This window comes from Tympanuchus pallidicinctus, unplaced genomic scaffold (assembly GCF_026119805.1).
Source record: "Tympanuchus pallidicinctus isolate F22 unplaced genomic scaffold, pur_lepc_1.0 scaffold3, whole genome shotgun sequence".
Lineage (NCBI taxonomy): Eukaryota > Metazoa > Chordata > Aves > Galliformes > Phasianidae > Tympanuchus > Tympanuchus pallidicinctus.
The window spans coordinates 85,148,094-85,160,181 of NW_026294747.1; the positions used below are offsets into that span (position 1 = coordinate 85,148,094).

At 39.3% G+C, this 12,088-nt stretch overlaps 1 protein-coding gene across 1 annotated transcript in view; it reads right to left on the reverse strand.

Moving 5' to 3' along the window:
- The window catches only part of VWDE (von Willebrand factor D and EGF domains), a 41,346-nt gene extending 32,328 nt beyond the window's left edge, over positions 1-9,018 (reverse strand). Inside the window, exons 1-3 of the mRNA XM_052692308.1 lie at positions 8,943-9,018; positions 4,555-4,739; positions 2,117-2,348 (exon numbers count right to left, since the gene is read on the reverse strand). Of these exons, the coding sequence (XP_052548268.1) occupies positions 2,117-2,348; positions 4,555-4,739; positions 8,943-9,018 (493 nt within the window). The remainder of the gene's footprint in view (positions 1-2,116; positions 2,349-4,554; positions 4,740-8,942) is intronic.
- Positions 9,019-12,088: the final 3,070 nt, after the last annotated feature.

Genomic DNA, 12,088 nt, shown 5'->3' on the forward strand with positions numbered 1-12,088 from the left:
GATGTTTCTGGGTCATGGATGCAAACAAAAATCTTTAAAAGAAAATAAGTCAAAAGAAAATACCTACTGCTGCAGATGCCTCGAATTTCTATCTCCTTGGGATCACAGGCCTGTGGTTTTGCATCTACAACAACTATAAACTGTTCCTAACCCACATATTTACACACTTAACTATACCAGTGCTCTTAAAATATTGCCCCATGCTAAAAAAAAAAAAAAACAACAAAACCGTATTAAAAAAATCAACAGTAAGAAAAATAAACATCAAATATTAAAAGACACTAATGAAAGTATAATCTACCAGAGCAGAAAAAATGTTGTGATCTGATTCATATACAATTACAGTAGCAGTCACTACAAAACCATAAGGCAGAAAATACAAGTTGAGTGATTGTATCTAAGAGCAAGAGTACAGAACGTTTTACCACTTCTACATCTTTAATGCAGATATATGCAGCAGATACCTAGAAATGTTATTAATGAATAAAAAGGAATTAAGCTATTCTTTCAAATGCATACTTTCTCTTTTAGAACCCACATCTAAATACTTATTTATTAACTGTAACCATGGACAGTCAAAATCATTGCAGACCTACTTAGGAGGAAAAAAAATGTCTTTCCAGCATGGGACTCAGCAATGTCTATAGGTGTACTGTTTGCTACTTTGAACATCATTCATATAAACAAACAAAACAACAACCACCAGTGCAACTTTGATTAAACATGAAAATATCAGAATATTTTGAACAGGAATAAAAGGAATTTAAGTTAAAAGCAGCAAAACTGAAAATCTTGTTCATTGAAAAGAATTTAAAGCATATTTTGGTGTTCCATGCTTTGGTATTGCACAGGAATGACTGCTTGAAAATCTGCATCAAGTGTACACAGCTATCCAGCATTAAAGAGGAAATACAGTACACATGGTAACCTAGATATAAAAAGCAGCACAAAAATACAAAATGTGAAAAATATCATCCTAAACAAAGGGCTTCAGAGTTGAGAGAAGTCACCAGAGCCAACTCAGTTTTTTTTCTTCCCTGTTTTGTCTTCAAGCAGTAAAAATTTGCTAGCCTGCTGCCGATCATTTTTATTCTCTTTCTTTTCATGAACGCATCACCGAAAGCAAATGCAAAGTCACATACTGCAAGATTTCTTTATGGCTTCAGCCCTTGCATTCTGAAATGTCTTATTTCTGGCTTTTTTTTCTTTCTTTCTTCTGCCAATAACCTCTCAGAGAATTACTTAACAATTGATCCCAAAGGAATAATGATGGGTCATAAAGCACCATAAAAAACACCAGCAGTTTTGCTATTAAGATTTTGCAAGCAGTTGGTAATAGAGAGCATGACTTAGAGCAAGACAATATATTGTGCATAAAAGTATTGCAAGTGTTTTCACTGACAGTGTGTTACAGGAACTGATAAAAATCTCTTACTACACAGACTTGTCACTAACAATATCTATAACTTCTTTAGAAGAATTAGAGAAACAAAAATATTCTTAATAAAAATAAACATGTATATATGTATAATGATGTATATATATATTTTTTCATCAGTTTATTAAAGAAAATGTATGCTTACACATAATACCAGAGACATTCAGTAATGATGATACACACTATGTGAGTGCCAATGTAGGCAGTCTAAATTTTGACTTCTAGATGTGTCTTACATCCCCATCTGACTATATGGAAAAAGAAAAAAAATAGATCCTTATTTTGGGGGGGCTCTGAACTATAATTGAGCATCAACTGAAAATTACACGGGTGTAGTGTGAATTCACACATTGTTCTATCACATCAAAATTAAGAGTGCAGAAAATTTTAGTACGTGTAGCTATTGCCAAACATAATCAGCAAAATATCTTACAAAATACCACATTTTCACAGAAACATCACTTACTTGCTTTTATGTTATTTTCAGCTATTTTTGAATAACTATAAAATGACCAAACACCAGAAAACATCTGGTGATATGTTAGACATCTGAATACGTATCAGACTTCTGTTTAAGAAGATTAGAATGAAAGAAATAGTTATGCTGATATTCAGTTGAAAATCACATTTACTAATAAATATATGCTCTTAAATGCGTCTGAGTACATACTTTCTCACCTTCTGCACAATAACCCATGCATCCTTGTGTGGGTTGTAGTAAGTAAACAAAGAAATCTCCACAGTTCCTCACACTGACAGGGATTCGAAAAAGGCAGCAGTCTTTGGACATGCTGAAGAAAAATTTCCATGTTGCACAGGCTGTGAGCTGCTTGATCTCACCAGGTCGAGGCATGGATTCTGACTCCTTCAGAGACAACCAGACAGGGGCTTGAGTACCACAGTGATTCATCTGAAACACCAGAGAAAAAATGTCAGAAAATAGTTAATGTACATTTATACTTAATCCTCATATTCCTGCACTAGCTTTTAGCAAAGTTCAGATGGTGAAACTGAGAGCTTGCTTTTTTACATTCTCAAATCTGAACACAAATACATATAAAAGAGACTTAAGTGCTCATATGAGTATCATGAAATCTCTTTCTATATGCAAAATACAATTTAGTGCCTGAAGAACTTAACCAGGAGCCACCACAACTTCTGCAGCCGTAAATCCGTTTATGTTTATGAAGCAGAGGACTCCACAAGGACTGTGGTTCAGATGCCAACACAACAGGTGATGAAGGAGAGCTGGTGCTCCCTCTCTCCCATACAAAAGTCTTGCTCAGTGTTTTTTTGTTGAAGTGTGAAGAGTACAGTGCTGTGGAATAGCCCTCCATCCTCTTGACATCACTGTGGCTATTTGAGGTCTTCAGATTAGGGAAGCTGCCATGTAGCTTGAAACAGTCCAGACAGTAAACCTGGTCTTAGACCATGTTGTCTTTACACTTCTTGGTCTGAAATCTAAATACAACTGCATGCTCACTTAGCAATTATTCACCTCAAAAGTACACTTTTTTCTTACTCCTGAGCCTATTTGTGTCCAATCTACTTGTTCTATGTTTTTGTTGCTTTTCTTATGATTTGGCTGAAAATATATTTTTAAAAAAGAGGTTCTATTAGTTATATACATTAACTATATTATATATTTTATTTGTGGCCTAAGATAACTCCTCTTCACAAAATGCAACTCAGGCAAGTCAAAGGTTGGACATTGAGTGTGCCTGAGTCCTCTATCAGTCCTCTGAGTCCTCTACTGAGCAAACAGAATCCATGAGAAGGATGATGTATTGTTTAAGCAGAGCCAGAACCTTTGATAAGGATTAAGTATAGTTATAAAACACATACAAGAAGGAAATTTCCTAAACAAGATATCCATTTTAAGTTCAATTTTAATGCTTTGATTTTGATTATTTCAAAATAATGGCCTTGTTTTTCCTAATAGTTAAAGAAGAGTAGATATCAGGGCATGAATTTCATTTGCTGAATAATATTTGAATCAATCTCTTGCCAACCGTAATTACCTGGACTCTTCTATATATGGATGGCAGCCATTTTTGACTGCATATTTACTAAGCACAGAGAGACCGGGTGAGATTTTTAAAACTCCTCTAGGTTATCTGAGTGGCTATCTTGCTGGACTACCCTGTGTTCTGAGAAACAGACTTTTTTTCCCTGCTTTATCATCCTGATTCTCTGTGAAGAAATGTCTGTTTTGAGAGACATACTACTATTAAGTTAATTTGTTCCTATTAAATCTAACTGAAGAAGTCCTTCAGGAAATACACTTTGCTTAAGGTTTTTCAGCGTAACAGCCCACATAATAGCAGCCTCTTCAATAACGTCCTGCACTCAATGTACTTTTCGTATTTTTAGCTGTTTTGCATTTCTTTTAAAAGAATTTTTTTTGTTTGTTTGTTGTTTGTTTGTTTTAAAGAGACTGAGCCCAAGCAATTTCAATTCAGTATACAATCACGGGATCACAGATAATACATCCTGATGACACAGTGACACTTTTTTAAAATAAGGAAATGTTTTCATATAGGAAGCTACGAAGATATATCTTCTTCAAATGTAACTGATAAAAGATGTTGAAATAATTCCAAAATGAAGCATCAGAAGTCTAGAGTACTACATGTTCTAAGTAGTTCTTGAATCTCAGTGGACTCGCAGATGACATGGAAACTAGTCAGTTAGCTTAGCTTAGTTACTAGCTTAGCTTAGTTGAAGTCATTTTAGGAGTAATCTCCTCCTTCTAGAATGATCACTTTAAAACCCAGATAATTACTGGGATATGTCTTCTATGCTCACATGTAGGTTCAGGAGCAGACTGCCCATCACACAGCTGCAGCTTTAAAATGGGACATCCCTCCTATGTTGCACTGAGACACCGTTAGAAGGGACTAAAACAACAGTTTCTGAGTGCTTTAAAAGATACATGAGTTCTTTGCCGTACTCCATTCAGTGTAACATTTTTCAACACATAAACTTTATTGCTTGATTAACATATTTTAATACAGTCTCATTCAGAGACATTTTTTCACATTAGTCTCCATAATTGTAATTATTCTTATGAAAAACATGTACATTCTTCATAAACAAACAAGGTGCAATAATACCTCCACACACTTGGTTGGCATCTCAGCAGGCTTATCAAAAATCATAAAGCGATACCATCCTGGTGCTAGGGAATGGTCACATATTAAATCCTGAATAGCTGACTGCTGGAGGTGGGATGAATCAAAATCTACACTTCGGTAAGGGCTCTGCAGAATCTGATGTCCACCAGGATGGCATTCAAGAACTGTAAAGCAAGAGCATTAAAATGAAGAGCTTAACAGATATGTTAGATAGTAAGGGTGTTTTTTTTATCAGACAATAAGGAGATAGGATCACTACGAGATCACTTTTACAGAGCAACATAGTGAAAACTTAATAGCAACAACAAATAACTATGTTAACACTCTAAAATTTAATAAATTCATCACACAGTAATATTCCCCTGTTTACATGAACAATAAATGAAAAATAAATATGCATGTTAATTTGTAATTGAAACAGTGTACACTTTCTCTCTGGATTTTGCCATTTTACTGGCTATGAAACCTAACAACCTGAAGAAAAATGGCACATTTGATACATAAGGAACAAAATCTTACTTCAAGATGAGAAAGGTCTGTCCAAGGGTCTTCCTTTTGCAAATAGGGTAACACTTCACAGTGTTCCTATGTACTAAATGAAGAATGCCCTCAAATGGATGGATGCTGCAGTTACATTTAGTTTGCATGTATAAAAGCAGATTATGGTATAAGTATGGAATTTGATAGATACTTAATCATAGATTTTAAGTCAATGTGCATGATTGGCATGCACTAAATGCAACTGACAAACAGATTTTTGGACATCTAAGTGAACTTAAGGCCTCAAAATAACCTCAAAATTGCTGGTACATAAAATTAGGAATCAGAATCTGTAGAAGTTGTAGCAATTTTCTAAAAAAAATGCAGGCTCTTTCAGAAATGAAACTGCACCCTACAATTTGTAAGATCAGTCTTTGGAATCAGATTACTTCTTCCAAAGATAGTGATAGTAGAAGTTCCAGCTAATGGTACTTTTGCAAGTAATGTAATAGTAATGGTCATTCTTGCTCAGAAATATGTTTGGGAAGTCAAAGTAGGGATGAATTTAAAAAAATCAGCTGTAATTAAAGCTGTGTAATATTACATTTTGAATATTATTACTCTATTCCTCAGGTTCTCACACCCAGGGTTTTTAATATTTGTCCCATGTTTTGCATGGTGTAAATGTGTCACTGATTAGAAGAATATTCTGGTTCAAATTGCACCAGATGCATTATTGAGCATTGTTTCATATCACTGTTCAGAAAACTACAATTTTAAGATAGTTTCTAAATCGAACAATATCCCCCTCTGAATGTAGAAGATGCCCTAGCTAAACAACAGATCTCATTTCTTTCAAGCACAGCATGAGGTTCCTATAGATTTTCAAAGACTAAAGATTTAATCTGATGTGGCTTCAGGCTACCCAAGCAGGTAACAATAGCTTTATCTTCTACCCTCTAAGGGCAGATGGAAGCACAGTGATTGACTGTGCCACCACTGTGCTTCTGAGTTGCTTGTCATAGCCTGTAGGCAATTCATGTCCATACAAGTTGACCTTATTGAGAATTTATCCCTCACTGGAATTTGAAGAAAAGCCCTTGAAGAATCAAAGGTCAGTCATGTGTGTTATTGAAGTGTTTTTCCAAGCAAACTTCAGCTCAAGCAGTTTACGAACCATGGCGAAAGTTTCTTCCTGTCTTCTATTTTTTTACTGGAATTCTACTTTCCATACAGCACTCTCATTAGTTTTCTTTCCTGTAACTGAAACACTCCAGAAACAATTAATATCTCTTATGTCTTCCATCAATAAATCAAGTGAGACATGAGACAAGTCTTTATTTTTTTTCTCTGCAGTTTAATTAGATCATCGTTTGATAGATCTCTAAAACAGCTGACTGTACTCACTTGTAATAGGGTTATAAATCTTACTAAAGATCAAATTATACATTTTTTATTATTATGCACATCACTTTAAAATGTCACACAGCTCTTCATATATTTTTCTCCCTTTTTAGCTAGCATTTTCATAGCTATTTCTTTTGAAATCTCATGTTGTCTAGCACTGCTTCATTCCTTTTCCTTTTCTTTTTCCTCCTTTTCTGCAAAACAACTGAAAATAATTGCCATCATCAGTAATACAGTAATCAGTAATACAGACTAAAATATTCCTATCTGAAGTATAACTGTTGTGCTACCTAACTCTACCAAGAGCAGATGCAAGTACAACTGTTGTATTTATGGGCATATAAATACAAAAATAACAATGCTATTTTTGCTGTGAGAAAGTAACCCCTGTAGACCAGACCCACTCATATCACAGACACTTAGGAGGAGAGCTGGTTCTCAATTGAAAGATGGAGACCTGATTATTAAATCCACTCCTGAGTTATGAAAACCTGAGCTGTAAATAAAACCTCAACTCTAATGTATTGTTTTAGTTAATGCATCCCTGCTGTTTGGTCCTAAACTTCACACTATGTTACACTGACTTATTCTGAGATTTTTCTGGTTGCTTTCCATATTTGGTAGACTTTTCCAGTTATCTGTCTGAATAGATTACAATGCAAGTATTTTCAAGAGACAGAGATTAAATCTCTGAAGTGCCAATGCCAACTGTTTCTGGAGCACTGTCTTCTAAGCACAGTCCAGACACAAAATTTAAATTTTTAGGCAGGACACTTGGCTGAGTGTTATTGGCAGGTCTTTAGGGTCTTGGTAGATGAAAAGATTGACATGAGCCAGGAGTGTGCTCTTGCAGCCTGGAAGTCCAACTGTATCCTGAGCTGCAACAAAAGAGGGGCGGCCAGCAAGGAGAGGGAGATTATTGACGGCCCTCATGAGGTACTCCCCCCTCTGGAGTACTTCATCCAGGCCTGGGGGCCCCCAGCACAAGAAGGATGCAGAACTGTTGGAGTGGGCCCAGAGGAGGGACACTAAGACAGTCAGAGGACTGGAGCACCTTTCCTACAAAGAAAGGTTGAGGGAGCTGGGCTTATTTAGCTTGGAGAAGGCCCTGGGGGGAACCTCACTGCGGACTTACAGTACTGGAGGGAGGCTTATAAATGAGCGGGGAGATTTACTTTAGTTGTTAGGATGAAATTCTTAACTCAGAAGGTGGGGAGGCTCTGGCACAAGCTGTCTGGAGAAGTTGTGGATGTCAGAACATTGTGAATGTCCTGGCAGCGTTCAAGGCCAGACTGGACATAGCCTTGGGCAGCCTGATCTGGTAGGTTGCAAACCTGGCCATGGCAGGGGGATTGGAACTGGGTGATCTTCAAGATCCCTTCCAACCCAAGCCTTTCTATTATTCTGTGACCACCTACAAAGCACTGAGGGAAAGGCTGATATATGGTTTCCACCTGCTCTCAGGCTTGGCGTGAGCTAGGGAACTCTTAGGGGCTCTTTGGTGCGAGGGCATTGGCACCCAGGGAGTGCTGCCAAACAGGGACTGGTGGCACAGCTCTTCAGGTGCAGTTTGTATGCTCTGCTCTCCAAAGGCCAGGATATAAACAAATAAACACAACCAGTAAGAGTTAGACTCAATGATTCTCATGTTCTCTTCCATTTCAGGGAATTCTATGATTCTCTGTGTGCACTCTGATCCTGAGTGTCCATTCTTTTGCAACTACTGATTGCAAAGGAAGTAGTGTATCTGCATCCCACAGCAATTTTAGAGCTTAGGCTGTTTCTAACAAACACATTTGTGCATTTAAAACAAAATATTCAATTAGAAATGAGGTGACTTTTTGAAAGAAGTTATCCTGAAATACTTATTTAGGATAACATTTTTAAAGTGAAATATAAAAATAAATGTAATCATCACAAGCAAACCCTTAGTTTGGATGAGAAATGTAAGAAAAGCATGATTACAGACATTTTAGCAAAGAAGAATATTGCAGTGCAGGGGAACAGAAACACTCCTGCTCAAGGAATGGTGAATGAAACAATCAGCATGCACACACTGACACAGCATTATCAGAAAGGGTGTCAGAACACTTTTCACCGCTCACATCTACACTTCAGGGGCTGCTTTGTAAAGTTTGTAAGTAGCTGCACAACAATTTAAAAATATATATAGGAACTATCAGCATTCCTAGAAAAGCGAACAGGGACCAGAGGGAATGGGAGAGCTAAAGCCAAAGCCCAGGCAGCCTCACTCCGCAGGTTCTCCCGCAGGTACCAAGGCTCAGTTTGTCAGTTCATGAAGTTACTCCTACTCCAGCGAAACGCGCTGCACGTATCTCGAGCACCGAGGGAGGACCTGAGCCACTGAGGGGAGACCGTGTAAGGGCTGTTTTATTTCTCTGCTCTCCCTGCGCTGAGCAGAGCGGAGCATCCGCCCACCCGGCGCTCCCCCTTGGCCATATACCCCCGGCCCCGCTTACCTCTCCGGAGGGGCTTCGCCGCCGCCAGGCAGCCCAGCACGGCAGCGCACAGCCACAGGCGGGCGCCCCCCGGCATCGCCCACTGCTCCCCGCTCCGCTGCCGTCGCGGCTCTGAAGGCCACGGCTTCCCATCCCCTTCTTAATGCGGCTCCTCCCTCGGGGGTCCTCGGGGGGCCGGGCCCTCAGCCCGCCTCCATGCCGGCCCCGGCCGGGCAGTGCTGGGGCTGCTGTGCTCTGTGAGCCTCGTGGTCAGCGTCTTCATCTCCTCCAACGCATAGTTCTGTCTTCTAATGTGCAGTTAAACGCTGGAAACAAGCCAGTTACAAATTATTTGTGCTGTGACCATTTCCTTAGGTCACCAAGAGCGCTTTATAATGGTCCTTCGTAATTCCAAACTCCTGAGATGGAAACCATTACCTCAGAATGAAGCCCATAGCTTCAAGCAGCCAAGTTGCAAGGCTTGCAGGGAGACGCTTCTCTTTGGAAATGTCTGGCAGAGAGCTCAGAGTTTAAGGTTTGGTAAGTTTTTTGGTATTTTTCTTGCTAATCTCCAGGCTGTGCAGGCCTTGAAGTATTTTGCACACAGCAAGCTGTAGAGATCTTTCACTCATTTGAATCATAGCATAACAGAATATCCCAATCTGAGAAGGACTGACAAGGATCACAGAGTCCAACTCTGGGCTCCACACGGAACCATCCAAAAATCACCCACTCTCAGACCCAGTGTCTCAGAATGCTGTCCTTCAACTCCGGCACTTGGAGCTGTAGCCCTGAGCAGCCTGTTCCATGCCCACTGCCCTCTGGTGCAAACCCTTTCCCTAACCCCAGCTGCCCCTCACCTGACACAGCTCCGTGCCGTTCCCTCGGGCCCTGTTGCTGTCACACAGAGCAAAGCTCAGCGTTGCCCTCCACTCCATGTGAGGAGCTGCAGCCACCATCAGGCCTTCCCTCAGCTCCTCTGCTCTGGGCAGAACAAACCCTATCTTCCCTATCTTTGTAACCCATGTTTGAATGCTCTCTAATGGAAAGCATAGACCTCACTCAAAGAAATGACATTGACATAGGGGAGTACACCCAAGCCCCTGCACACCCACAGCGTACTGCAAGCCACTGAAACTCTGCAAGAAGTGTTGGGCAAGGGCTGCCTCCAGCAGGTGCAGGCATGGGTACCCTTTGTAGAGCAGTGTCCCTTCAGAAGGCCCCAGGACAGGAAAAGGACAGAGGTACAGCACTGTGGGATGGGCCATCTCCATCCCCTGCTCTGGAAGAAGCCCCATGAAATGAGCAATGGTTAAAAGGCAGTGCTAGTGCAGTCTGAACGTTGAATTCTGTCTTGCATTTCTGTCAGTTCTCTGAGGCAAATATGTTCTTCTTAAACATTCAGGCAATTTTAATGGTTAGTTTTCATATTTACCTCGATGATTTTCTGGGTTGCTACCAAACATGATATACTTTAATTCTAGAAGGCTGCATTTGTCTGAAATTTTCCAAGTGTGTATTTATAAAAAAGACAAAAGGAAAGCAAGAGGTATTTTACCAAACAAGTTACAAAGTAGAGAACTAGAAATAGAGACACTGTGAAGCTTTGACAAAGTTTAAACACTGAGCTGCTTCTTTGACCGCTGCTAATCATGATGGAGTGGTATTTACTGAGGGATTAACACCTTTAGTCATGGATCATACAGGAGACAAAAGAGGTGGCAATAATGGCTGCTGGAGTAAAGAAACCTTTCATCTTTTCTGCCTGTTTTTTCTCTGCCTGATCCCTCAGCCACTATCAGTCTTGCAGACTCTTGCAGCAACAGCGGAGCAAGAACATATTGGGTTGGAATAGCTGACAACTTGCCAGAGAGTATTCGGCTCTCACGGGGACAGAGTTGTTCCAGTAATAGTGAATTTCTGGGAAAAAGAAAAAGAAAAAAAGAAAGTAATTCTAAGTCAGGCTTATAGCAGTACAAATCTTTCCATCAGGCTGCAATTTCAACAAGCTTTAGACAGTAACACATTTACATTGTTTTATTAAAGCATACCAAAAGCAGTGTAAAACAGATTTGTGCTATGGAAAACACCCTTCACTCAAGATGTGCTATGAAGTCACGTTACAGTGTAGCAACATACTATAAAGTAACAGAATGTTTGGGAGAACAAAACAAAGTTGTAGAATGGAGAAAGAATTTAAGCTGATGTGCATGTAGTCCAGAACATCGCTACTGTAGACAGTTAACAGTTTTTTAAAAACACAAAGTTGGCAGCAATAGTATTGATGCGAAGGAGCACTTAGACTTTGTGACACAAAGCCACATTTTCCAAAAATGGATTGTATGAGTAATTACAGAGAGAGGTAAGACTAGCTCCGAAAATTACGCCAGAGCTCATTTTCAGCAATGTAAGTCTGTTCCTTGAAGCTTTTAAATACATATTTAAGATAGACTCGTCAGTTCCATCTATGAACGAGCTTTACTTTGCTTGGAATGAAGCTGGAGCAGAAGTGCTTTCACTGGTAGAGGACTGATTTATTAAAGAGAGAATGGGATGGTGAGAAACTGGAGAAAATGGACGTGTTGGGTGACAAAGAGCAGGGACTTAGTGCTGCAGAGTCATTCTAGAAGTTTAAAAATTCAGATTAGAAAAAGAAAGGTGGCTCTGCTTATACTAAGTCTTAGGTATTGCAGTTAGGTTGGACTGATTTAATGGTTATCTGTGTAAGTAAGTGACTGTGCAGCTCCAGTGTGTGTTTAGATGTAACTGAACCCTTCACAAAACATGAAAGAAAAAATGGACTTTCTCTTCATACAAGCAGCATAGCAACTTCTTACTGTATCTGCCACTTCTATTGGCAACATGCTAGTGTGAGCTAACTGTGCACCTTACATCACCAATATGCAAAATACTCATCGTATACAGTATTTAACAAGATTGTATTATCTCTACTTGCATTTACATTAGCCTTAAGCATTTTAGGTAAACGTGTTAGGAATACCAATCAGCACTATTTGCCAATTTATTTTCAGTTGTGAGCTGGAAATGAAAAATCATCTGTGAGTTTTAAAAGTATTTGACTACAGGCTAAACCATGAATGTTATTTTTAGAAACACCCAGTAAATAAGAGGATCATGTAGAACAAAGGCAATGCTTGTGGTAGGCT